This window comes from Cygnus olor, chromosome 2 (genome assembly GCF_009769625.2).
Source record: "Cygnus olor isolate bCygOlo1 chromosome 2, bCygOlo1.pri.v2, whole genome shotgun sequence".
Classification (NCBI taxonomy): domain Eukaryota; kingdom Metazoa; phylum Chordata; class Aves; order Anseriformes; family Anatidae; genus Cygnus; species Cygnus olor.
This window is the reverse complement of record NC_049170.1, coordinates 70,312,016-70,339,079: the sequence shown is the minus strand read 5'-3', so window position 1 is coordinate 70,339,079 and position 27,064 is coordinate 70,312,016. Positions and strand designations below refer to the sequence as shown.

The 27,064-nt window shown below is 47.2% G+C and overlaps 1 protein-coding gene across 8 annotated transcripts in view; it reads left to right on the top strand.

The window, feature by feature from the left end:
- The first annotated feature begins 237 nt into the window (after positions 1–237).
- Positions 238–27,064, top strand: part of RREB1 (ras responsive element binding protein 1) — a 124,809-nt gene continuing 97,982 nt past the window's right edge. For 2 of the 8 annotated variants that reach the window (XM_040550157.1, XM_040550153.1), the window contains exons 1-2: positions 697–1,260; positions 4,479–4,669. Coding sequence is in view for 3 of the 8 variants with exons in the window: in XM_040550151.1 (XP_040406085.1) it covers positions 480–519 (40 nt within the window). In the remaining 5 variants the exon portion in view is untranslated. Of the gene's footprint in view, positions 520–696; positions 1,261–4,478; positions 4,670–27,064 lie in introns of those variants that run through there. The other 6 variants (XM_040550151.1, XM_040550150.1, XM_040550156.1 and 3 more) reach the window with 4 other exon arrangements.

Genomic DNA, 27,064 nt, shown 5'->3' with positions numbered 1-27,064 from the left:
CCGCCGCTACCTGCCGGGGCGCTGGCGGGGAGCCGCGCGGGCTCCTGGCCGGGCCGGGCGGGCACCTGGCGGCCCCCCGCCGTGCCGTGCCGTGCCGTGCCGTGCCGTGCCCATCGGAGCCGAGCCGTGCCGAGCCGCGGATGCTGCCGGGCGGCAGCGGCGCGCCCCCGGCCGGGGGCGGTCTCCCCGTGAGGCGGCGCCTGCCCGGGCCGCGGGGCTGCGCGGGGGCGGGCCGGGGGCGGGCGGGCCGCGGAGCGCGCCGGGGTCCCGCCGCGCGCCCATCGCTCCCCTGCGGGGCGGCGCGGGCGGACGGCGACTTAGCGCCGACTTGATGAACTTTGCACAGCCACCCAAACGCCATTTTGAGCGCTTTTTTTTTTTTTTTTTTTTTTTTCTCTCCCGGAACGAGGCCGCGGAGCCCTCTCCCCTCCCCTCCGTGCCCCCCCCGTGGTGGTGTCCCCCCCCCGGCTCCTCCCGGCATGTCGCGCCGCAAGCAGCCCAGCCCCAGCAAAGTCCGGCGTAAGTACCGCGCACAAAGGGCAGGAGCGGGACCCCCCGGGAGAGCTCTTTCCAGACCGGTGGGTGGAAAGAAAATTAAAAAAAAAAAAAAAGGAAAAACTTTCCGGGGGCTTTGGGGGGGGGCGGGGGTGAGGAGGTCGCGGCGTGTTGTCGGCCGGCCGGGAGAGCGGTGAAAAAAGCGAAACGCTCGTCGGGGGGAAGGAAGGAAAAAGTTTCCTTGCGAAAAAAAAAAAAAAGGGGGAGGAAAAAAGTTTGGCTGGCAGCGGTGGAGATGATGATGAGTTCGTGCAGCCTCCCTCTTCCCTTCCCCCGCTCCTCCCTCTCCTCTCCTCCCTCCGCGGCTTCTATTTTTTTTTTCTCTTTCTTTTTTTTTCTCTCCCCCTTCCCTGTTGCAGACTTTCTACCAACCAGCGGCACCAGCCGCGGCGTTTTGCCTCCAGGACCTGATGCTCATCCATATTAAACCGTCTGAGCTCAGGAATCCGGCCAGCTCATCCCCCCCCTCCCGCTGCAAAGTTTATTTTTAACCAGCCACAATTTGGATGGGGCTGCGAGGAAGCCACATCTTCTAGCCCAGCTCCGGCAGCCCCCCCGGCCCGGAGCCTTTTCCCTTTTCCCTTTTTTTTTTTTTGCCCCGGGGCTCGGTGCCCCCCCTCGCTCGGGGGCCCGGCGGTGGGAGCGGGGCCCGGCCGGGAGGCCCCCGCCGAGCGACGGAGCCGGGATGAAGGCGCCCCTCCGCAGGTAGACCGGGCATCCCCCCGCCAAACCGCCGCCCCCCTTCTCTCCTTCCTTCCCTCCGCTGCCCCGTCCCTCTTTTCTCCTTCTTTTTAAAGGGTTTTTCTTTTATTTTTTCCTCTCTCTTTTCCTCCTTCCCCCCCCCCCCCCCCCCCCCTCCCGGGACGTGCGTGTCCTTTCCCCTCCCGGCCTGCGCGGCGGGGCGGGGAGATTTGGGATGGGGGGGTGTTATGGGGGTAAGGGGGGCAGAGGGATGTGGCGCCAGCCCTGGGGGTGACTCCTGGCCCTGGGGGTGTCCCCTGCCCCCCCGGGGTGTCCCCCAGCCCCACCGCCTTTGTGTGCCGCTACAGGAAGGAGCCGGGCAGCATCCGAGCCGGGGGGGGGTCCCCCTTCTTCTCCCCCATCCTCGTGTTCCTATCCCATCCCCTTCTCGGAGAACCCCCAAATCCGGCTGCCCCGGGGCTGGAAACCAACTTTTGGCCCCCCCACTCTGTTCTCCGTGCCCAGGCGGGGGGGATGCGGCGTGCGGAGCTGGACCAGGGGGGTGGGATTGGAGGGGCTGGCTTGGGGGTAAAGGGGGGCTCCTCTGCCGTGCCCCCCACCCCAGCACGCTGCTGTGGGGCAGAGCAGGGCCGCGGGGAGCACTGAGATGCTGCTGCAGCCCGACGGGCTTTTTTTTCTGCAGAGAGCAGAGGAGGGAGGGCGGTGGATTGAACTTTGTCATGTCGCAGATAAGTTTCCTCTGGCTTCTTCTCCCTGCGCTTCTCCCCCCGCCTCCCCTCTGCACGCACGCGGGGTTGGTTGGTTTTTTTTTCCTTGTATTTTTTTTCTGCTTTTGTTTTGTTTAGTCTTTTTTCACTCTAAAGAACCAACTTTCCCTTGTTTCACCTCTCAGCTGCGATATCCTTGTCTGCTCGGCATCCTCGCCCGGGAGGAGCGAGCAGAGCGCTTCCCCTGGCTCAGCTACATTTCCCTTCCCGGCCCACCGAGGCCGTCCACCCCCCTGGCCCCCCAGCTCCTCCAGCCCAGGCTGGGGCTGATGCTGCCTGGTTCTGGCCACCAAGCAGCCAGCATCCTGCCGGGGAGCTGCTGAACTGATTTCTGGAGGGAAGTGGGGGGAAGAAAACAAGAGAGTTTTAATCCCGGCTCCCTCTTTCGCCCGTCTTCTGGCCTAGATAAGATCGAGTGTGGTTACGTGCTTGAGAAAGTAGCTAACCGTCTAGTTCAGTCTGATTTGGGGGCAGCAGCCTAGGAGAGGCACTAAATGCAGCTGGTGTTGCCAGCCTTTCCAGCGCTGTGCCTTGGAAAAAGCCAAAACGTGCTCCTTAACGCCAGGAGCGGTTGCTAAATAACGCCGTCCTGCTGCCCCTGCAGCGCCCAGCAGACAGCTGGTACGGCGGCTGGAGGTTTCGCCTTGAGGTCAGTCGTTCTGACACGAGCACTGAGTTTTGTTACCGCAGTTCCTGTTTTCCACAGGGTCAGCGTGCGTGAAAGGGATGCAGTGACTCGGGGTCAGGCCAGCCATATTTGTTTTAGGTTCTAATTTTCCCTTTGAAGACTTAAGGGTATATAGTCTCTTCTCTGTGCGCCTGCATAATGCCCATTAGCCTTAACGGGAGTTAGGTACGTCCATGGAAGAATGGGGCCTTTTGTTTGTTAGAAACCCAGAACCAGTGTGAATCCATCATCCAATCAGCCCGAGTACCAGGGCTCTCCCTCACCTGCCAGCAGGGACACATCCAGCTTGCTTTCTTGCTACGCGGCAGCTTTGCTCAGCCTGGTGTGGCCTCTTTTGCTGCCTCACCTTCCTTCTCCCGGCATCCATCTCTGGAACGGAATTTGCATCATGCAGTTGGAAAAACACCGTCCTGTAGGTACAGTTGAGTAAACTTTTCTGTTGCTCTTATTTCGCAGGAAGCTTCTAATTGTCAGGCTGCCATTTGTCCATCAGGAGTGGCTATTTTTGTAGCCACTATTTCACATTTCCTTTAATAGCTGATGACCCTAAAAAATGCACATGTATATATGTATTATTTATTTACTATATACTTACATATATACTTATATATACTTATATATTAAATATATACATATACATGTATATATACCTATTTTTTTGCCTCATTATTAGGACAATGTAACAGGGTGTTTGCTGGCTTTTTCTTTTTTCCTCCTCATGCAAACCTGGGGTTTGAAGCTTTGTTTGCTTGCAGATTTCAGTGTAGTGGAACATCTTATTCCGCCTCCACTTACGCAGGTTGTGCACCCCTTAACTCCTTACTGTGTTTGCTGGCCCTCTGACCAAATGGCTTTTGGCTTTGATTTTGAGGGTTCAGGAGATGCTTGAAGTTTCAAAACTGGGAAAGCTGAATGTCTTAATTATCTGTGAGCAATATCTACGATCTCCATCAGTACCAAAGGCAAGTGTAGTGTTTCCCAAGGCATACAGACAGTGACTTCTGTAGTGCTTTTCTCAGTCCTTAAGGATGTTACCACTTTGTCTAAACTGAAGTCACAGTGCAATCGTAACAAAAGCTTGACTTTAGCCAATGCAAGTTTCTTCTTAAGCAGAAATGCAGTTTGGATTGCTCTCAGTTGGATTTCTTATTTAAATAAAAACTGTTCACGTACTTACATTGTGTAGATTAAAAACATATAGATAAATCCCTTTGGTTATATTCATTATCCCTTGTAAAAGTAGATGGTGCTTAGAAGGTCATAGGATAAGTGTTGCTAAGCAGCTAAACAGAAGGATGCTAAAATTAACCTGAGTGTTTTTGTAAGGGATTCACTTTTTAAGTTGCAGTGGTCTTTTGTTTGACTTAAAATGCAAGTTTTTGATAGTAAGACATCTGAAAAAAAATGCTTAGATGTGTGAATAAAGCTTTCCAGAGGACTGTGTTGAGCAGTCAAGTTGTCTAAGTAGAGAAGTAATTCCAGCCTCCCCCAATATGCCTAAATGTTACCAGGATCGGGCCCTCCATTTGTGCCCTTTGCAAATGTCCTTCCAGAGTTATCTGTTGCTCACTTCTCCAAGAGCATCTGATGTGTATTGGATAGCAGCCTGTAGGGACAGTCTTGGGAAAAAAAGAAACTGCAAAGGTTCCCCAGGAGCAAGCAGAAAACAAGTAAATCCTGTTAGTCTCAAAATCTATGCAAGTGCAGAAAAAGCCCCGTTTAACTTTTTGATGGATGATGCCTAAGCTTGGAAATCTGTGTTTTAGGTGTACGCTCCTGCAACGTGTGAAGTCATGTCTGCTGCTTTCAGTGCAGCAGAGGCTGCTGCGAAGGGAGCGCGCTATTGGACCGCGCTGGTAGCAGTTTGAGACGGCTGCCTTGATGATGTGGTAGTTTCTTTCCTGGGAGGTAATTGTTTTCAGAGGAGGACGGCAGCGCTGCTTTCAGGTCTCAGGAGGTAGGGAGAATGCCTGTTGCTCCGTGTCTTTTTCTTTTACCTCCTTTATGAATTCAAGCAAAACGGCAGGTTGTGGGATTACAGCTTTAAAATATTCTTTTTCAGGAGTATTCTGCGCCTTGGAAAGGGGCCAGGAACTGCTTTATGTTCTGTTGAGCACAGCTTCATTGTGGATGTAGCGCTCAGGTACCCTGCAACTTTTTTGAGAAGCGTCTGGAGGAGCAAACATAAACTTTGGGGGTGAGAAGGAATTGCCTCCTGAGACTGTGCGATGATTTAAACAGCCTTGTTCCTGGCTTTGAGGTGGGAGGTTTGACTTGCCATGTTGTTGTCCAGAAGTTAAAGCAGATTTTCTTTGGGGAGGCGCAAAATGAGTCCTTCCTGTGTGTGGTGGTTTGTAATATCCTACATGAAACAGCAGCTGTGGGAGCTGCCCCCTGCCTTCCATTTAGAGGTACCTTTATAGACAGTGATTTTCAAGGAAGGATTTGGGTGTCTTTGGAAATGCCGCGCTCTGGTGATGCACTGAAAAGTTAGCTGGTCCTGTGGAGCCGGGGTGGGCTCAAAAGTTGCCAAGCTTTGCCAGGTCTGGTTTGGTTATCAGCCTGTGGTTAAAAATGAAAGGAGGTGAGCTCGGCTGAGGTGCGAAGTGCTGGCTCTGTTCTGGGGTACTTCTGGACAGGAATTGTCCTGAAATTGTCCTCTTGTTTTGAGGGCCAGCAGCTCGGAAATGAGTGCGGGGCAGCAGTACCAGAGCATCTCACCTGCCTTCCCTCCGCGTGTTGCTCAGAGCAGGGTGTGACAAAACTTACCTAAAGCTCACGCTAACGTTTTATGGGGAAAGGTGAAAAGTGCAGGTAATTGCCAGCTGGGCCATATGCTGTGGACTCCTGTTAGGTGGCTCGTTCAGCTTGTGCTGCTCTATCCCAGTGGTGGAAAAGGGTCAGAACAAGAAAAAGGGCCTGGACAAAAGGGAGAAGAGTCAGTGGGATACTTGTCTCGCAGCTGTGCCAGTGTTAAAGCTGTTACAGATGCCTGCTGCAGTCAGAAATAAATTGCTTGATGTCACCGAACAGCACCTGGACCCGTGTTTCCTTTAGAAATGACACAGGCACTTCTGGTGTATCCTACTTTTTTTTTTTTTTTTGTAGTATTTCAGCCTTCAGGTTGGCCAGCCTAGGAATCAATAAAGGTGGTTGCCTTTGAATAGGTGCTTTACACAAAAGAAGTAGTTGATGGGTGGAGACTGTTTATTTAGAGTGATTCAACTAAGTAATGCTAAGAGAATCTGAGTACCTCTTTAGAGATGTAGAGAAAGGCAGCTGTTTTAACAACAGGATTCACCTGCAGAGTCCACAGAGATGCTACAGCAAGGGAAAAGAAAAGCTGTCAATATCCCCCAGGGGCGTTGTTAGGCTCCTGGCCTGAAATAGGTATTCAAGGACCATTAGAGAGAGAGGCCTTTAATGCCTTGATTGCCTCCCCCATCTCTTTTGCTGGTGTCCCTGCAGAAGCACCTGGAATGCAACTTTCACATTCCGCTGCTTTCCTGCATCTAACCTTACTCACCAAAACCATGTCATGCTTAATCTTATTCACTTAGGATCTTGAAAGATTTTTTCCTTGTGAAGAAGACATCCCCTTCCTTGGCTTGTTGTCTGATGTTCCTTTGAAGATGGGTTCGCACGAGGGATGTTACTTTGTGCAGAACTCTCAACAAGTGTTGGGAGAGCTGATTATACACTGTGGCCAAGGGACTTAACAGCGCAATCACTGGCAGCTTCGAAAAATTAAATTTTGGCTTTTAAGTGGGTTTGAGTAAAAAGTACATTTAGCACCTTCGAAGTTTTCTATGCTGGTATGCCTGGGCGACTTGCTAATTTGCCTCTGAAAATAAATGTATTTTGTGCTTAATAATGGAAGTGTTAGCCCCTGATACATGTAAGACTTCTCTGGTTGTCATCTCCTGGTGGAGATTTTAAAGCATGCTTTCTTGATGCAGCACAAACTGACTTGTAGGTGTTGTAGAAATGGGTGGCCTGCATCACCCATCCTTTGAAAACGGAGGATGATCAACTGCTGACAAACTTTTTTTAGTTAATTTAGGTATGTATCTCCTCTGTAAAGGTGAGAGGAACAAAATGTTCACGTTGAAGTGTAGCTGGCCTTTGCTTTACCTTGTGTGATTAGCTGGCTTTAGCAGGAGCCCTTGTTAGTCCCGTTCCTTACGGCAGGTGATGTCAGTGCTCAGATGTATCAGCGCCTGGGAGTGTTTTGCTTGCAGTACTTGCATCACAGCAATAAATCCATTCCTGTGTTGAGGCCGTGCTCCTTCACACTGCTGGTGCTGCAGCTCAGGCAAGGGAGAACTGCTTTGGATTTTGCAGTAATCAGCAGCAGTACTTCCTTTTGTTTCCTTTAGGGAGCAACATCACTGTTAATTTGGACCACTCGCAGCTTTGGGTAGGGGAAAGAGCCTAGTTTAAGTTCCTCTCCTTGTTCTATTACACAAAATGCATTTTCCTCCTCAAATTAAGTTCGTTGTGTCTCATTGCTCTTAGGGTTTTGAGCACACGAGAAGCGGCCAGGACGTGAATAGCCGTGTACTGTTCTTCATCCAAGTGCACGTGTTTTTCTGCTGCTCATGCAGTTGTCTGTGTATTGAGTACAACAGGTGGCTGTGGTGTCTTGGGCATGTGCTTGCTGGCTTTGTCCTCTTCTTCTCCCCAAAAGCCTTAAGGGATCCTGAACCGGTGTGCACTTGGATAACTTGTGGCACTGCTCAGATGTTCCGCGGTCTGAACGTCCTGATCTTTTTGGATAGAAGGAAGGAAAGCTGCAGCAGGAGGCTCACTTTTTAGGTGAGACTCTGAGGGTCCAGGAGGTGGAACTGCGTGCTGCAGAAGATAGTTGTGGAAGAGATGGAGCTGGGTTACTGAGGGCTTCCGTTTATGAGCTTTGACTCTACTTTCCAGGCAAAGAAGTATGAGTGCAGTGATGAGTTCTTCTCAATGGAGATGTAACTTATGCCTTGCGTTTAGTTGATTTGGAAGACATACTTCTTTTGTTCTCTTTTTCTAGCGGCTGCAGGTATCAGTGGTTCTTCTTCCTTATCAGACGGCCCAGCCAGGTGCCAGCTAGTACATCTTACCACGTTTCCAAGTAAGGTTCAAAGCTGTGGTCCTTGGCAGCTTCTGGAACAAGTCTTGGATCAGCTTCCAGCTTTCACAGCAGATAGGTGGCTTTTCTGCTTGGGAAGATCTCTTAGCAGTGTTTGAACTGGCAGGAGCCCGACTGTCATGTTGCGAAATGGTAAAGAGAGCTGTATCACCGTGCCCCTAATTCCCTGATGTAAACTTAGTTTATTGTTGGAAACCGTGCTTCTCCTTAAACTGTGAGGAATTTATCATTTTCATATCAGTGTCACCTACATTTTGAAGTAGAAATCTTCTCGGTCCTCTGTCTCCATTCCTCCTTTTTGGGAAGCATCAGTGTTGTTTTGCTGAGTGTGAAGTGACTGGGAATGACCGCCACGTTCTGCCTAACCAGAGGGTGAATTCCTAGGGGTGGGCAAAGTGATCGATACCTCAGAGTGGATGCCAGTTACCCCAGAAGGAAGCCATGCAGATCATAAACTCTGCAGGAAGGAACTGGTGGATTCTGTACGCTCGGCAGCCCCGTTAACTGCACCTCAAGCCGTTCCCAATCTGTACTTTCAAAGCTCTTGGAACTTGTAAGCTCTTTAAATCTAGTGACTCAGGATTTTCCATGGCTCCCTTTTCCCTTGAGAAAGAAAAAGATAGGAATAAGTGGTAAGGTTTCTCATCTTAAGTGCTCCATAGTCAGCAAATGCCTTCACGGAACTGCTAAGTGGGCCAAGCTGAACACAGATTGTGTCTCATTACGGTTGCTTTTACGTGTTTAATAAATCAGTAGATGTGTAAATAGTATGTAGAAGTGGAAAACATGGCTTCACTCGAATCAACAGCAAAATTCTTTCAGACTTCACTGGACTAAGATTTTATGTGGGGTATGTACAGCTGAAAGCTCTTGAGCATTCATAGCATGAAAGACGCCAGGAAACTTTAAAAAACTGAAACACTAATGGTGCCTTTGTATTTTTCTGCTGCTTGAAATTCCTACAGGTGTAGTTATAAATTCAGTGCATCTATTTTAGGAGGTTGTATGGTAAACAAAAAACTGAATTTGAGCTATAATAGCCTATTCGACTAAATTCTCTTCCATCCTGGGTTTGGACAATGCTGAAACAGCGTGGGCATCCCTTTTCTAAATCATAGAGGCTATGCTCTAGCTTTCGTGAGTATATTCCCTCTGGTGAGTGGGAGGAGGACTTGTCCTTCCCAAGCCTGTCCTCCCCTGCAGGAAAAGGAGAATGCAGAGAATTCTCCCCAAGGATGGATCTGGGGCAGAGATGGCCCCTGCGTGTTTGGGGCTGGAGTTTTTATTTACACCCTTGCGTAACCCTTAATCTCCATAGGAAAAGATGTGGGTTAGTAGATTTGGAACGCCGCAGGCTTGCATGTGGCTGTGGTCTGCCCAACGGCCGACGTGTGCTGGTGTTGCATAGCGAATGTACTGATGCATGCCTGGGGTCGTCCAGCAAGTTACCCCCTGCAGAAGGATCTGCTGGTACCCAGTTTTTGGCCTGGTGCGTTGGCAGCCTCCGTCTTGCCTGCGCTTGACTTGCAGTAAATGCTTCTGTTTGTGTGCTCACTGTCTTTTCTTTTTCAAATGATCACTAAAAAGTGTGTGGGTCAAAAATAATTTACGTTGGACAAGAGGATGCCAGGAGCGCGTACAAACTGCACGCTGTATTTGCTGTCCCGGCGGGTGATTCAAACAGGGCTGTGCAACTCGGTAGCACAGATGTGGATTAAGAAAGTCCAGATCACTGATGTAAAAATTCCCACTCTTTCTGGTAATGGATGTTTATACGAGCTGCCTAGTCCACAGACCCAAGAAACAAGCTGGTGGTGGTCTTTGTTTAATTCCCACTATACAGATGCCAAGTGTTAGGCTTTGATTTCCTACACTGTAAACTCTTCGGGGCAGGGATCAGCATTCAATTACTGAGTTTTGAAAAGCCACCTAGCACACTGTGGAACTGACCTGCTCAGCACTACCTCAGTATAAATGTTTAATTATAACTATCTTCTTACCCCGTGGTGGAGTCTTTCCAGATATCAAGGTTGAGGCATGCTGGGAACCTGCGCTGCTGCTGCTGAGGTGTCCGTGTATAAACAGAGAGCTTTGGTTGCAAGGCGCAATTTGGGTAGCTCTCCCGAATGCCTAGGTTGCACACGAGGGACAAGGATTCAGGTGTTTTTTCTCTAGGTAATGGTGCAAGAATATGCACATGTTCAGGGGGCTGTGTGGTGCTTGGTTTAGAAGGAGATACGCTCCTCAATTTAATACTTGTTTGAAAACATCACAGTCAGACTGCGTCCTCTCGCTTTTGCTTTAGGTCTGAATGTAAAAATGACAAATATTAAAGTTCTGAAATGCAGAAATTAGAAGAAACTGGGTTTAGAAAGATATCACCCCTCGATATGTCCTGTTCCCAGGACTGAAACAAAGTGCAGTTGCTGGCTCGTGCCATTCAGAAAGTAATCTAATTCTCTTGCCTTGAGTGACTTGCATTGTAGCTTTAAACTGAATTCTTAAATCACCCCAACAGTGATGTATGTATCATTCGTTATGTTTATACAACATGAAAGCATATGGAGTAATGGAAACATCTAGAAATTAGACCTCCAGAGAAGACTCCCATTTTAATCAGGTTACTTACGTGGATTAAACCAAACCAAATTTAAAACATGTGGGCTCGTGTACTAACCTAGTTGCATTTTCAGCACTCCGGGGGTCCGTCTGGGAGTTTATCGGTGCGCTGTCGTAGGCTGTTCCAGGCGCCTTTATAGGAGCAGTTTGGTGTTACTAAGGGTGGAATAAGCTGATGTCAGATTTTTGTCCACAGTGCATAGCAAGTAGAGGTCAAACACTTGCACAGCCGGTGATACTATGACTTGTTAAGAATGTACGCAGCAGGTTGCTTTTCAAAACATCTTTTGAAAAGCAGCCTGTGAGAGCAGTGCCACGTATAAGAGACATGCATCTTCCTCTGGCATCAGCAAATGGATGCATCCTATCAAATTGGACTGCTGAGCATGTTTAGTCATGTTACGGTAATAAGCTCTGGGAACAGGAATGGGTTTTACCTTACTGTACTTCGTGAAGATTTGAATGAATTTGACTGGTTTGTTCCAGAGAAACTCGTGTTTGTATCTGCCGCTTTTGTGCTGGGTATACAGAAGGAAGGAGTCGGTTTTGTTTCTTGGCTGAAGGGGGTTTCTTTGCAGTGGAGAATTGCTAACATTACTGCACTCAGTTGGACCTCTTCTAAGGAATAATAACTTAAAAAAAAATCCCAAGTGATTCCTGGAATGGTCAGTGTTTCTGGAGCTGATGGTGTACGTGGCTACTCGATTTTGAGGCTCCCCTTTGCCCCGATAAACCAAGTGGTAGGGACCCTCCTCTTGCTTCCAGCTGTAGCTTTCAGGCACCTCTACTTCTCCTGTCCCTTGTCCCTTGTCCAATGTCTTGTCCTACAACACACACAGATGTAAAATTTGCTGTGCTGGGTGTTACCATCTTTATCTTTTTCTTTTTATCTTAATGCAGCTTGGCCTGATGGCTCTCACGGTATTTCTAAAATTTGCCTTTGTGTATATGTCGGAGGCAAGTCTAGATCATGCCAAGCACTGATCCTGCAGACACTTCAAACATAGATATAATTCTGTTTAAGGAGGCTGTTCCATTTAAGTCAAAATGCTGGCATGGGTGAAGTTAAGGGAAGTGTTTCAGGACTGGGGCCTGTGTTTAACTTGCAGAAAAAGTATTCGTGACACAAGCCAGAATCTTTAACCCATTTGAGCTGTGACTGTGAACGCATCTTACTGCCTTCCGTTTCTGACCTACTTGAGAAAACACTGCTCAGCTTAAGGAGGTGTAGCCGGTCTCGTGGCCTGAGAAGAGCCGGCCTTGAGGAGACGCGGCGCTAGATGTGGCTGCAAACCCAAACTCCTTTGACGCATGGCGTCTGCAAGAGTTAAAGCAAAGTGCTCCAACAGCTCATGTGTTCTCTGTGTGTGCATACTTTCCTAATCTTGACATGGGGTCTGAGCTGCAGGCTCCGAGGCTGTACGTGAAGTTGGCTTGGCTGCCACCTTTTCGCTCCCTGAATCTGGCTGCAGCTCAGCGGAGGGATGCTCTCTGCCGCTGGGATTACTGCAGGCAGACAGCTGCCGAAAACTTGCGCCAGTGGGGCCGGCCGGACCAAAAGGTGTCCTGGCACCGCTCACGCATCCTCGCGCTGCTTGGTGCCTTTGCAGGGAGCAGCAGAGGGAAGGAAAAGTCCTGCAGTGGCCCCTTCGCTGCTTCTGGAAGACATCTCGCACCCGCATTGCGCTCACGGGTTGCTCTGGGCAAGCTTTTTGCTGCTCTGCTATCATCATTTGACTGGAGAACAGCTGCCTCCAAGGATGGGGGTCTGTTTTAAAACAGGGGAACAGCTGTACAGAGCAGGGCCTGCGGGTTGCCGGGCAGTCCCCGCGTCTGGGCAGGGGGAGGACAGAGCATGTGTCTTTCTCCTCTAGGTGACAAAGTCCTCAGGGCATCATGGGCCCTGCCTGTCCAGGAAGAAGAACTGCAGTTCCTTCACCCCACAGCCCGGCTGTCAAAAGTTACTGAATGCTTCTGACCAGAGGCTGGAAATGAAAACAGCCTTTTTTTTTCTTTTTTTTTTTTTTCCTTAGGTTTCCTTGGAAAGGCTGCCAGTGGCCACCTCGCCCCACCCTGCAGACGTGTGGGCGGGAGTGGGGGTAGCCGGCAGGAGGGAACATCACCAAAAAGGCAGAGCGACTTGGCTCTCGGCCATGAACAGGAGCAGGAACAGCTGCCTGGATAGCCCCCAGAGCCTCACTGATGTCAGCACAACCAGCGCTCCTTAAAACCCTGCACCGTGTGTGGGGGGCGCAGGGGGGCATGGCTGGGAGCAGGTTTGAGGGGGGAAAGCAGTGCATAAAAAAGCTGCCTTTTTTTTTTTTCTTTCCCCCCTGTTGTTTGCTTTCCGAAGCAGACCTCTGCTTTCTGTAGCAGTGGGAAGGTTTTGGATGAGTGAGTGAGAGTTACGAGAAATTCATAAAAGTCGAACAAGTTTCCAAAAGCAAGAAGCAGAAAGAATAAGCGTTGTAAAGTTTGTGTGTGTCTGTGGTGTGTCTGTTTGCTTGCTTTTTTCCTTTTAAGAGAAGCATGGCTAAGAACAGTTGGGTACTGTTGGAAAAATCTGTCAGTGCCATTCCCTTCTCTCTCTCCTGTGTTGTCTCTGAGAACTTGCCATACTGTGACAGATCATAGTGTCAAACGTCATACTGTGTTTGAAAAGTATCTGGCTTGCCTTGGGAAGCCGTATGAAATATGGCAGGATGTGGCATCCTGCAGTGAGCGTGTAACGTACGCTCACTTTGCCTCCTGCGCTGGCTCGAGCAGGGGCAGGGAGCGCACATAAGAGCATAAGTCTGCACTCCCTTCTGCTGACCCAGAGAGATGGCACCCACCTCACCCTGTGGTTTACTGAAGCTGTCTTGGCCTGTACGTTGATAGCAGGAGTGCCTGGTGTGGAAGGCCTCTATGAATAAGGGCTGTGGGGCTGTCTGGCTGGCTGCCCTGATGCAGGGTTCACAGTGCAGAAGAATTACCCTCGACTGATACTGAACCAAATGAATGCGAGTTCCTCTCAGGCCTGAGACGACTTCTTCCTGTTAAACACTAGTGCAGTACTTTCCAAAAGTCACAGGAGAATCTGACGTGTGGCTTGAAATGTTGAGGGAAGAGGATACCAGCTTTTCCAGAACTGTACAGCTCGATCGCAGAACGAGGTTGGACTGGACATGAAACTGGATTCCAGGGTGACGTGGTGATTGCAGTCTCCGCCGGCTTTGCTTCTTCCCACAGCTGGGGAGTTGATTTTCCCAGTAGGCCTGTGCCAGCATGGTCCTGCTGCTAGTCTTGTGGTGTTTCCCCAACACAGAGGTCGTGCTTGAATTGCTTGCAAGTGGTATGCAGCACACAAATCTAGGCGACAGGGGTAAGCCAACCTATCCAGGCTTGTTGCAAAGCTGAATTTGCAAAATGCTGTCTCCATCAAGGCCAGTGTAATAATGAGTTGCAGAGAGTCTGTCTTGAAAAACAAACAGCGTGACACAGGCGTTCAGGGAGGAGGTCATTGTGCTCTTGTGTAAGGCTGATGCTTTTTGTTAACTTTACAAGTCGGGTTAATGTCTCCTCTATCGTTCCAGAATTCTTGTAGCAATTAGCAGAAAGGACACAGGGTCACAGAAGTTGTATGGTGCCAGGATAAGCATCTGTTCGTGTGCTTTTTAATCTGGAGAGTGGCATGAAAAATATGTTTGCTGAAGGTGACAGAGAGACAGGAACAGAGTCAGGGAAAGAACCCAAATACTCTAAATCCAGTGCTGTGTCTTCACCATTAGATCCTGCTTCCTGTCTAGGCAGATGATCCCACATAAAACCCCTGGTTCACAAATAGATGACTTTCAAGTACTACCAGCATTGTAAAATACAGCTAGGGCTAATATATTTGTCCTGACTTTAATCTTGAGTGCCTGGTGGAACACCTGTAAGTATTTACATTTTAACACGAGCTTTTGTGCTTGTGAAAGCAGACAGTTTGACAGCAATGACCTCTCGCACAAAAGCCTGAATAAGTGATGAACTTCCAACAAATCCATGACCTGAACTCTGCTGGATGTATATTGAAGGTGACATGTTAATATGGCCTGTGGCAGTACCAACAGGAGGCCTGGCTGTGTGCTGGGCTCTTCTGCTGGAGGTGGTCTGCCTCTCGCCACCCTCCATGCCTGCCCAAAGGCCTTCGTGTAAGTCCTGGGAAATAAGGGTGCCTGTGCTCGCTGCCTAGGTGAGGGCCTTAGGCAAGTGTTTGCTGCAGAACTGACTTCAGTGTTTCTGGAGGTTTCTCATCCTGCTGCTCTGCTCTGATGCTGGGTGAAGGGCTTGGTTTGAGTAGCTGAGAAGGCAGGAGGGTGGATGCGTCTGGGGCCTCCTAAGTGCTGCACGTCAGAGTTTGCTGTACTTAAATTGAATTGAGTGATAGTTAAAACTTCAGTAATGGGCAGCTCTGGTGTTGAACACGTCTCTGCTGCAAGTGTGGTAACCTCTGGCTGTCAGACAGGGAAGACAGCTGTGGTATGGTAACCTCTGAATTCACTCTGACCTGAATCACGCTGAAGCTGCGGTTCCAGGGACGTTTCCCCAGTTCTGCCCTGCCCTGGAATAAGCAGTTCCTGGTACCTGCCTCTCCACTGAAACTTCGGGTCACAGCAGGGAATGCCTCTTCAAGCTGGCACTGCTGCTGTAAGAAATGCCTCTGGATCTCTGGCTGGAGGTTTTTCAGTCCCATGGAGTAAGTCATGCTGCATTTTTCACCTGCAAACCTGAAAACTCAAGTGAATCCTATTTGTGTCTAATACCAAGTCAGACCTAAAGCCCGTCTAGCACAGGTTGCCAGTTGATGTGAGTTTATCAAAATAGAGTATGGCAAAAGGGCATCTGCTGATGATGCTTTTCCTAGTGAAGTCTTCCAGGATTTTGTAGCCTCTGGAATCTCTTCAGCCAAAGGGTTCAGTATTTAGGTTCAGGAATCCTTTTTCTTGAGCTTGCCCAGTGGCTCTTTGAACCTGTGCAGGCACTTGGCATGAGTCTCACAGTTTTACCACACGCTTTGTTGGAGGGAAGGTGAAAAAAACAACTTTGTAGACCTGCCGTTTGATGCTTCCACTTGGTGCGATATAGGACGTGGGCTATGGGAAGTAATGCATGATTGACCACTACTGACCATCTCCGTGCCTTTTGGGGTTGTGTGGACCTCTGTTGTATCCCCTCTGTGGCCTTCCTCCCAGGCTGGAGCTCGGTCTCAGTATCAGTGATTATGCAGAAGCTGTTCCATGCTCTTGATTACATTGTTCACTGAACACTTGTTAAAGCCATGGTTTGCCTTGTTAACATCTATCACAGACACATGCCAAAAGTATTTTATTTGCCTACATATTTATTGCTGTAAGACATATACTTGGACAGGCTTAAAGATTTCCAGGTGCTGCCAGGATTCTCCAGTTCAGCAGCTCTTTTAGTGGAACTTTCTCTGTATTGTCAGGTTACAGACAGGAGATGCTGACTGGTGAGGGTGTTTGCAGATCTGGCTCAGCTGCTGAGCTCCTCATTACTTGAGAACTGCTTGTTTAGATGGTGCTTAGCTCTCTGCCTTCCTCCCTTCTGGTATACTACTGGTTTCTAAGAGCAGTGTCCGTGTATCCCTCCACTTAATATCTTTTTTCCCCCTACAGATGGCAGCCTGAAGCACGCCCTGCACATCTGAAACGTTAGTGAGTGGAATTTAATCAGAGACAATGGGCATCTGTCCTTGCCAGCTGTGGGGGTATTTCTTTGAGCTCCGCCCGAGCCAAGTGATACTGCCCACAAAAAAGTTAGCCTCCTTTCTTCATCTGCATTGCTTACAGGGGATGGTAACTGGAATTCGCCCATCTGTACGGTCTCAGCAGCTGTCAGAGGAATTGTTTTGAGCTCCTTGAAGTGAAATGCTTATTGATGTAACTCTCTTATGTTCGTATCCCCTTCTTAGGGTAATCTGCCTACCCACTTGTCCACTTGTAGGACTGCTGCATGTTGCTGAACTTGGAGATTTTAACTTTTTGCAACCAAAGGAATGTTGCTTCGGCACTACCATACTGCTGGCATTTAATTATGTTAGATCACTCCCAGGCCGCTTCACAAATCAATGCCTACAATACTTACTGAAATGCAGATACTTGTGAAGTGCAGAGTGAGAACGGAGAGCTGTAGATCAGGTCATGCTAACCCCTTTCTCTGTGTAAAGTGCTGCACATTCTTCAGTACTGACAGCCTAAAAAGGAACCATGGCTTTTAAAGCCCTACCTTACTTAACCTGTGTACCAAATGATGTGTGCTACTTTACTCGTGTTTAGGTGGTGTAAAACTTTATTCTGACTTGCCAGAACAGGGAACTTCGTTCCAAGTAATATGAATGGTGACAATAGTGATTTCAAACCTTTTGGTAAAGAAAGCATTTCACAGACAGAACTCAGATTTATCTAGGTTACTTATTTCCTTTATTAAGTGTCTGAAGATTTATGAAATATAGCGGTCTTATGAGAAACAAACCCTGCTCATCGTGTAGTACTGGTTTATAATGATAATCTTTCAATGTAGCTGTGTATAAAACCATTCTAATAAGCCGTTGAGCACTTAGTCTTGTACTCTGTGGGCCCTGTGATTTATGTAGTGTTTGGAAGTAGCTAGCATATCTGTTCAGAGAAAGGAGGCTGGGGCTGTCCTTTGAAACTATCAAGCTGTGTCTGTAGTTCTTACTGTTGAATTCGGAGCTCGTCTTGCAGTGCTCTGCTGCTGCTCTGTGCATTTAGTATCCTACATTTAAATTTAGTAACTTAAGGGTCGCACAAGGACCAAGGAATGTAGCTCTAGCATGGCATACGCTTTGCAACTCTCTCTCTGCTGTTGGGTGTCAGACCAGGAAAACCTAAAAGCTAACATGGAGTCACTGTATATGTGTAAACAGTAGGGCACATCTATGTTGCTTTAATTAGAAGTATTTTCATTACTGCCTTTTTTCTTAGGGTACATATCTTAAATATTAAAGGTCTTAAATTTCTTAAAGGTACATCTTACGGTGCTAGACCAAGAGGCTGATAAGGATGTTTTTTACTTGTTCCTCTGCCTTCCAAAAGAAGTTTGAATTTGGCTGGATCAGTTCTCTAATCTGACTTGCAGTGCAGCTGATTCAGCTGTGCTGGCACAAGGAGGCAGTGGAGAAGACATAGCAGAAGAGGACAGGACTTCTGATTGCAATGCTGATAGGAGAGATTTAAAATGACCGTGCAACCATCATTAAAAAGACCAGTGCTCAAACCATCAAAGCCACCACATCCTTGTAGCAAAGCAAGGGCCAGGAGGAAAAGTGGAGGAACCGCATGGAATGCCTTTTTGCCAGTTTATCTTTGCTGGGGCCTCAAATCAACCTTAGATGAACCAGAAGGCATTGTTTGCTAGGATGGATCCTAGACTCCATGCAGTTATGCTGCTGGGTTGATTAATTCCTGCTCACAGAGCGTAATCCAAGCGCTGCTCCATGGGTGGGGGGTCATTAGCAATGTCTGTTGTATCTGTCCTGGTGTATAGGAGCTGCATCTGCTCTGTTCCTGTTGTTGGGCTTAAGATCTTTGCCGGCTTGGAGTTGCAATGTTGAAAGAACAGAAGAACAGCACGGGCTTTTTTTTGTTGGGGGGGGGGAGGAGGGGAGATGCTTTATTTTTAATTTTAGTATATTCTTATCTGCATTCTGGCTTCCAGAGTCACTGAGGGTAAGTGTGAGCATCCACTCCATGGTTGCTTTTAGTTCATAGGCATCTTTGTACCATGATGAGAGTAAAGTACTGAAAGAGTGGCATGCTTATGTTAATAGAGTCACTTTCCTCGTTCTACCCCTTTTCCTTTTCCCACTTGTCCCTGTCTTTCAGGTACAGTTGTGGTATTTGCCTTCAAAGGTTGTGTTTAACACCACTTGTGTTTAATGATTTTTCCTCCCACCACTTCAAGGCAAGTATTCTTCCAGGTATGTGACTACAAACAATGCAAAGGGAAAATCTCAATGGAGATCTGTGCGTGATGTTTGTTATCTCTTCGAAGCTGCCTTTTTCTTAAGAGTCTTTTGATATTTCGGTATTTCCTTCCATCTTTCCCTTCTGGTGTGTCCTTACCTGGATAACTAAAAAAATTCATAGTGATGTCAAATTACTGACCTCAGAATGGTTTTGTTGGCAACCTAAATGTGCATTTGACATCAGAGCATGAAGAAGCAGTTTACAATCTACAACAAAAACAGCTTCGGAGGGTTTTTTGTTGTTGTTTTCCATAATATGTTTACCCCCTCTCCTCTAGCCATTCATTCCTGCCTCCTCTCCAGAGGTGCTGATACAAGTGTTTGTGGGGTTTCCCTGTAAGCCTAATCACTAAAGTGATCCAGGTCACCAGTCCTCCATTTTTTTCTTTCTTTCAACAGTCACACCCTGCAAACTTTTGTTTTGTTCACTGAAAGGGAAGCAAACTGTAGGCTTTCCCTGATACAGGAATGAGCAACTGGAGAAAGGGGAAGAGCTTCTGGAGAGGTGTTGACCCTGAGTGCAGGCATCACAAAACTACATGCTGTTTGTAAATAGGTTTTAGAGTTTCAGCTGTGAAGATAGACTCATCTTCCCACCGTACCACACATTTGCTGGCTGCTCTCTTGATGCAAATAACTTCATTGTATTAGTTGTGCAAAAAATCTGTTGCTTCTGTAAATTGTGTTGTCTTCAGCTGTTCTTTCTGCTCCCAAAGTAATTTCCATCTTAAGAGAGTATCTTTCTTAATTACGCTTGATATTGTGTAAGGAGATCATGTTTCATCATGTCAGATTGTGGTCCAGGTTTTGTTCTGACTGAACTGGTGCAAATCGGGTGCACCTTTTCCAACGTTGGTGCAGTGTCTTCTGTGGGAGAAGTCGGTTTGTGTAGCCAGGAGCAGAGTATCAATCACTGCATGGAGATACCGGGTTAACTGAAATAATAGTGAGAACTGATGGGAGATTTTATTTGACTGGCCAAGCTTCTGTTATAAGATAAAGAATTAAATCTATGTTAAAGGCCAAATAAGAGCTGCAACAGCACATTTCTAAGAAATTGTCCTGTTAAAAATGAACATGGACTGTGAAGGGGCTTTGTGGCATATGCAGACTTGATGCAGGCTCTATCAGCAGCTATCATCAGTTACAATAGTCCATTTGTTTTTAGATTTCTGAAGTTACTTCTTACTGTTTCGGGGAGTAGTATGTAAAACAGGACGGCCTGTAGAAATCTAAAACGCCAGCCAAAAGACACCTCCTTTTTGTGTCTACGTGTTGCAGCTGTCTATCTCTTGGCAGCAGGCAGCGTGGTGTAGAATGTGAGGTTTCAGTGCTGAAGCATGAAAGAGTGAAATAAGGCAGTTCAGGACTTAAAATGCTTTTCTTTTCTAGGGAATTTCAGTCTTCACCGTTGCTTAGTTATTTGGGAACTATTTGTAGAGTTGTTTTTTTTCTGACGGTAACTCCTTGCATTCACAATATGAGAAACTGAGACAGGTTGCTCTTTAATTTTCTCTGTTATTCTGCAGTTTAGTAATCAGATGAATTGTAGTCAGTTGCATTGATACCAAGCTGGGAGGAAATGGAGCTGGTGTGTATTTCTTAGGGGGGAGGAGAGGAGGAAAGGGGAGGCTGAACTTTTTTTTCCATTAAATAGACTCTTGTATACGCCAAATGACATTTTCATTTAGGAACGTCAGCACTGGTAATATCATTTTGGTTTGGATCACGTTGCTTCTGGATAAACTCTTGGCGGCATCATAGTACCTTTTAATCTCCCCTAGTTACACCTGGGAAAGCAGGGGATTTTGCAAAATGAGCTCCCATAGATTCCCTCAGTTTGCCAACGTGACACTGCAAGCATGTGCGTTCTGGGGTACGTAGGTGTGCAGCTGCATACCATACATGCACACTGGCACAGGAGATGTGGGATGATAGGTTGTGAGTTTTCCTGGTGAAAGCTATTTTTTGCAAGCACGCTGTGTGTTCGGTTAGGCGGGTGTTCTCAGAACATCACACGTACACGGTGTCCAGGGGCTTGGAGCCCAGTGCTCCTGCACACGGGGTGTAGGGGATGACCACTGTCCCTGGTAGCATTTAGTATCGGACCTTGCCTTTTGCAGAGGCTTTTCGTTATTCCAGCCTCGCCTGGGACACAGTTTCCCTTTTGGCTGATAGGTTTGTAGTGGTGCAGTTACTGCGCCTGCACTGGGTGGGCTGAGAAGGAAGTCAGGGGCTGCTTGGTGTGCCTGTCATGCTGCCCCCATGGTAGCCAAGGTCGTGCAACTCTGCCTTGAAGAGGTATGGTTATGGTCACTCAGTCTCTGTGCATGTGGATGAAGCCTGACTTTTCTCTCCCTGAAATGCAAGTTAAAGGCTGTGCGGTGTTTTGTAAGGCTTGGGCATTCTTTTGTCTTTTTTTTCCCCCCTTTGCTTCTAACTTCTGCACGGTTTTTAAGCCTCTTTGAGAGGCTGGCATTTGGGGGACTGGAAGTCATCTCAGGGAGAGGAAAAGGACGAGCTAACCTTGGCACCTGGGGCCTGGCTATTACGTTGCATTTCCCTCACGCGGTGCGCTGGGCCAGCCCCGGTGATGTTTTCACAGCAAATGGAGGAAGTCGCGCTGGCGGCAGCCTCCTCGCACCAGGGGGATGGGGCTGGTGGGCTGGATGCGGGCCACACATAGCACTGGGGGGGGGAAAGGCAGGAAAAACCCAAACCACTTGGCTACAGGCGAAGCGAGGCCAACTTTTCCAGAACTCTTCATCCTTGGGGGCAGAGATTGTTTCCCTGGGTGGGAGGGCGGTGGGGAAGGTACCATGGGAAGGAGCCGGGGAAGGATGGAGTGGGGGTGGCCGCTCCTCTGCCTGCTTGCTGACTAAACAGTTATGTCAGCTGGCAGCCGGCGCAGCCTGGGGATTTGTGATAGCTCCTGCAGGGTGGGGGCGGCTGCGCGGGGGGAAGGGAGGGGAAGGGAAGGGCCGGCCATGCCGCAGCACCAACTGCTGCTCCGGCCTCCCCTGGCGCGGGGGGCAGAGGCCAGGCCCACGGCTGCACACTTGTGTCTGGCACTGGGAAGCTTTCATGGCAATGTCCCAGCTCAGGGAATGAGCCATCCTTGCTGGCTAAGATGCCACACAGCAGCCCGCTGGAAAGCCATCCGGTGAGGGAAAGCCTTCCAGCCTCTCCTGTAGTGCTGCAGCCCACACACCAGGGTGTAAGGAGCAAGCACTGGGTGCTGCTGCCGGGTGCTCGGGGACAGAGCTGCCCCTTGGTCCCCCGGCGGCCCCAAGCCCTGTTAGCGAGGCTTTGTCACTGCTACTTGCTGGCCTGCCACAGGGAGAGCCCTCCCCGTGCGAGCGCAGCCCAAAAGGAAAGTGGATGGTGAATCCTGGCTCCTGTTCAAGTTTAATGTTTCCTCCTTGGCCTTGAAGGCAGATGGAGCCCGGGGTAGCCTTTAGACAGAGCAGGAGCAGTTTGTGATGATTTCTGAAAGTCAGAAGTGTTCAAAACCCATTTTTTCTGTTATTCTCACTTTGTTTTCCATAAATCGGGTGCTGTAAAACTGGAACAGCCGTGGAGCAGCTGTGGCTTTTCGCCCATGTGCTTCCCTCCCCTCCACCCCCCATTAGGAGTACGCGAAGGATGGGTTGCTTGTGAATCACCTCCGTACCTACCTAACTTCTCCTGTCCCAGCAGCAAGACAGAGAAGGACCCTGTCCTGACAGGCAAAAAGGGTGTGTGTCTCAATTGTTTGAGGTCAACTGAGTTAGCTGAACACAATAATAAAAAAAAAGCCCTCTTGATGCTCCTTAAGGTACAGCCTACCATGTCCGAAGCCATGTTTGTGGCTGTGTGAGACCAGTTAATGTGTTAACCTGCATCTTAATGAACATTCAGATGGATTTTTAGTAATGTTAGTCTGACTCAACTGAGCTGACACGACTGCAGTCGTGAGTGAACCTGTCTAGCCCACTTGGACAAGCTTGCTTAAGTTAGCAATACAGCACCAGTGGTTCTAATGGCCTAGTTAAGATGATTTGCCTTTTTTTTTTTGACAAACACGGAGCAAGGTGAGCGAAGGCCGTAGAAAAATGTTTATTTTTGCGATGGGGAGATCTACAGATCTCAACCAGGAGTTGCTTTGTTTTACCTTTGTGCAGCTCTCATCACCTCAGTGCAGTTCTCAAATGGGTGTGTTGTGCCTGGCACTCCTTCACAGCACACCTGAATGCTATTTTATGCACGAGTCAAATGGTAGCATGATTTCATAGGGCCTTGCAATCCTTTGCTGAGTGGCCTTACAGATGAGCTGGGCAGCTGGGCTTCTGGCAGTTTGTTCAAAACCATCTAGGAGTTTGCTAGTTGCTGTGGGAAGGTTAAAAAGCACTGAAATACCTACGTGACACCTCAGTCTCCCTTCTGTTTTAAATGTTCCACTTACGACAAACCAGGAAAATGAGCACTTTATGAGAGGGTGTTAAAGCTGATAAAATTTGAATCCCTAAATCATCCCTAAATCCCTAAAACCCATCTAGGTTTTTTTCCTGCTTGATGTAGGTAAAAAGGCTTGGTTTTAGTTTGGTTTGGTTTTTAAGCAGGGGGAAAAGTCTTCTGGAGATAGGAGACCACTCAGAAGTTACTGTTGAGGCAGCTGTATATTATCTGTTTTTCAAAGCAGTCATATGGTCTGTGGTTCTATGAAAATGGGATATTTTGAAACAAGAGGGGTATATAACTGCTTGAGTACTTAGATGTAGGGCCTGAAATGCTGAATAACTGCAATTGCAGCTAACTTCACGAGGAACGCTTCTGGAAACGGCTCTTGATGCACTGAGTACAAAGCACTACAAGTGTGGGTAAATAGTTCTCTAAAATATTTTGGCACACTGAGAAAACTTCAGTGAGTGCTACTTGGAAGCCGAGCACTTGACTTTTTGTGGCTAAGATCAGTTTAAATAGGTGGGTTTTTCTTCCTTCTGTGTGTAGGAAAGAGGGGAACAGAAGGGCAAGTAAAAAAATCAGAGGAAAGACCTCAGTGCTGACTTGGGAGATGTGTTTGACCTTCTTAGCCTTATGCGCTTGTCTGTGGTTTCCAGCCAAAGGCTCTCACTTTGAGAGAGCCTTGCTTCTCTTGCTGAACTATTTTTTGACGCAGTGAATGAATGCAATATGTTAACACTCCTGTAAGTCCCAGAATTGCTTGGCTGCCCCTTGTCCTGCCTGCCTCGTACTGGCTGAAAAGGTACCATTGTTTGTTCTGCAAACAGTGGGTGATGTTTGTTTCCAAGGTGACTGTAGCTCTGTTGCTGCCCTCTAGTACAAAAAAAAAATAATTTAAATTGGCTTTAAACACCTGAGAGCATCCCACTGTCACCAGAGATGGGGGAAGGGAGGAAAGAGCTTTTTGGTATAGCTCTCTGGGCTGTTTATTAGAACAAAGACAAAGAAAATGTCAGTAATCTAAGAAGTGGTGATGCATATATTTTGTTTATGCTATGAAATATTATTCCTAAATAGTACACAGGTACCACTGTTGAGACACTTGATTATTTCTAAGGATGTGTGTCTTTGAGGAGAAGAAATTAATATGAATTTAAGGTCTCTCAAACATCTTGGTCAAATGTTAGTTGTAATTTCAGTTTACAGCAGTTATGCTATGCTTTTTCAGTTATTTAAATGAGAGGATATTTTGAAGACTTTGCTCAAACAAAGATGCATTAACTTCCTAATAGGAAAGCTGGAAGGGAAAAATCAGTAGTTCTGCTAGACTTGTAGGTTTTCAGATTGTTTTGGAAAACTATTATTTGGCAATAAAATATGCATCCCCAAGAAAGAAAACCCCAGTAATCGGTTCTTTCATTGCTTTTGTGTATTTGTGGATTCCATGATTCTATGTATATGATACTCAGTGTAGTGCTTTATTTTTAAGTGTTTAGGTAGATGGATTAGAAGCATTTTACAGTGCTTTCCCTGTGCTGCCTGCCCATCTACTGATGTCTGCTTTAGTATGGGGGGAATGAGTTGGAGAAAAGCAAAACAAAACTTTTTTAAACTGGGCATGGATGCTGCTAGCAGAACTTTGCCTTCCTCCCCATCGGGTTTAGTACAGTTCATACGCAGGTTTCAGTAAACATTAACTACTTTTATCAGGGCTCGCAGCATGTTGAATGGTTAGCAAAGAGCATGTACCGAGAGAGACAGAGAAAATGAACAAGTCCAAGGTCAAAAGGATGGTAGATTTTCCTTTATTAAAATACAGGGTGAAGAATGTTGACACCGCTTTGTGGAAAAAGGTCTGTGAAGAATCTGGTTCTTGTCCTTCAGCTTTCATCAGGGTGAAAGCACTTGGGGGTACTGCCAGGAGGATGTGCATTGTCAGTATTTTTCTGCTGTAGTGAGATGATCAGAAGACATCGGCTCTTTCACACTCGCACCAGCTGGCAACGTGAACTCCTCCTGACTTGGATCAAGTCAGAGCAGGGTATGATCTTTGTTATCGCTGTCACATCTTTATATGGCCTGTTCCTGCCCAGCATCACCAGAACTACCGTTGACTTCAGCAGTGCACAGATGAGCACAGGCAGCAAGAGATCGTAATTTCCTCCCTGCCTTGCCTGCATGAAGCAATGATACAAAGCCATCCTGATTAAGAAGAGTTGGTTAAGAAACTGTGTGGTTTAGCAACTTGCCTCACCTTTCTTTCTTTTGGGTGGCATGGATGTTTCTTTATTGCTTTTGAGAGGTGCAGTGCTACTAATTTTGATGCAAATTGATATGCTCTAGTGATTTAAAAAAGAGTTGATTAGCTTAGCAATGAAAACAGGGAAAATTGCAGTTAATTAAATGATTTTAAGTTGAGGTGTAAAAAGAAGCATTTTGAAAAGAGTATGTGACCTGCCTTAATGAACTCTGTTGAAACATCCGATGCTACAGTTCAAATTCTAAGTTATTTTTAATTGTGCAAATCAACGTATCCTGTCCCTCCTAACTCCAGTCAAATAACGTTTTGCAAAAGAAGGAAGCAGCAGCGTTCACCTGCATGTTTCCTAGAAGCTAGAATTATTGAAAGGTTGTACCTCACTGGAAAAACACAGATTTACTTAAATGACACATCAAACACACAAGAAATCCAAACAGTCTGTGGATGATCTGACAGTAGCTTGAGAAACACCCTCTGCTGCATGCCCCTCAAATAAGAAACGTGTGCGCACAGTTAAAAATCTCATCTTTGTGGTGACACAGATGATTCAGTGCAGGAAACGAGAGGAATCTCATTCAGCAGCTAAGCATTTGTGGGGCGGGGGTGTGAGGAGGTCATGGTGTTCAGCATACCCGGCTAGAAAGCTTTGGGCTCCTTTCTCTCTTGAATTTTCTGCTGATTTGAATCAGCATCAGCGCGAGATGTAAATCCCTTCCTTTTCATTCTACCTGGAGCAGCTGAGAGATCAAAGAAAGACAAGACGGGAATCTCCTGCTGGTGCTTTTTTTTAATTTTAACTACAGATATTAGCCATCCTGCTCGAAGCTGTCCCTTGCAACAGGAGGTGCAGGGGCACAAGTGCCTGCACTCCTGCCACAGCCGAGCTATGGGTGGCCAGCCTGGCAAATGGGGGAGGTCAGCACTGCAGCCCTGCTGGTGGCCTGAGCCCTTCCTCCTGCAGTGGCTGCACATCCTGCTGGGGGTGGCAGCGGGAGAGGAGCTTGAGGTGCAGGCTAGCAGTTGTTGCAGCCTCTTGGAAGATGCCGCCATTCATCTAAATATAAAATACGGACTGTGGTTTCGGTCTTAAATATTTGTGGGATTTTAACAAACCACTACAAACAAACAAACAGCAGCAAAAGGTGACACATTTGAAGCAGGATTTATTTTTTATTTTTCTTTTGCAAGGTAATGTGGAGGCTTGTATTCTGTGACTCAGTGTTCAAAGGGAAGACATTTCTCAATTTGAGAACTTCTTTGTTCATCTCTTATTCACAGACTTCCCTTAAAGAGCTTTATTTTACAGTTTTTTTCTCAGGAGGCTGAGATGTAATTTTCTTTTTAACTCTGATGATGTTCTTCCACAGCTTTCCAGGTGTTTTTGCCTCTCTCTCTGAAGCTTAAAAAAAAAAAAAAGGAAAAAACAAACAAACAAAAAATCCTTTCCTTTCCTAATAAGTAGATCATGTGTGGTATTAGCAGCCTTTATAAAGCCTGCAGAGGGAAAAAATCATGTGTGCAACTTGAATTCCAAAATATATTCATTTGGTACTAAAGGCAAGTTTAACAGGAACGTGGACAAAACATTACGTGTGTGTAAATTTTTGTCTTGCCTGGAAACTGACCAAGGTATAAAGTAAGAAAAAAGATTTTTAGATTGTTTTAATGCCTCCGCAAAGGCATTTGCAGTTATGTGGTTGCTGTAGGTCCTCCACTGATAAGCAGCATTAATGAAGTGGCTTTTCATGCAGTTTTATTGAAATTATTTATGCAAATACACTGCAAACTTTATTGCAAGCACAGTTATTTACAATGCACAGTTGGTAAACAAAAGCATTGCCATTCATTCTCCAGTGCCTTG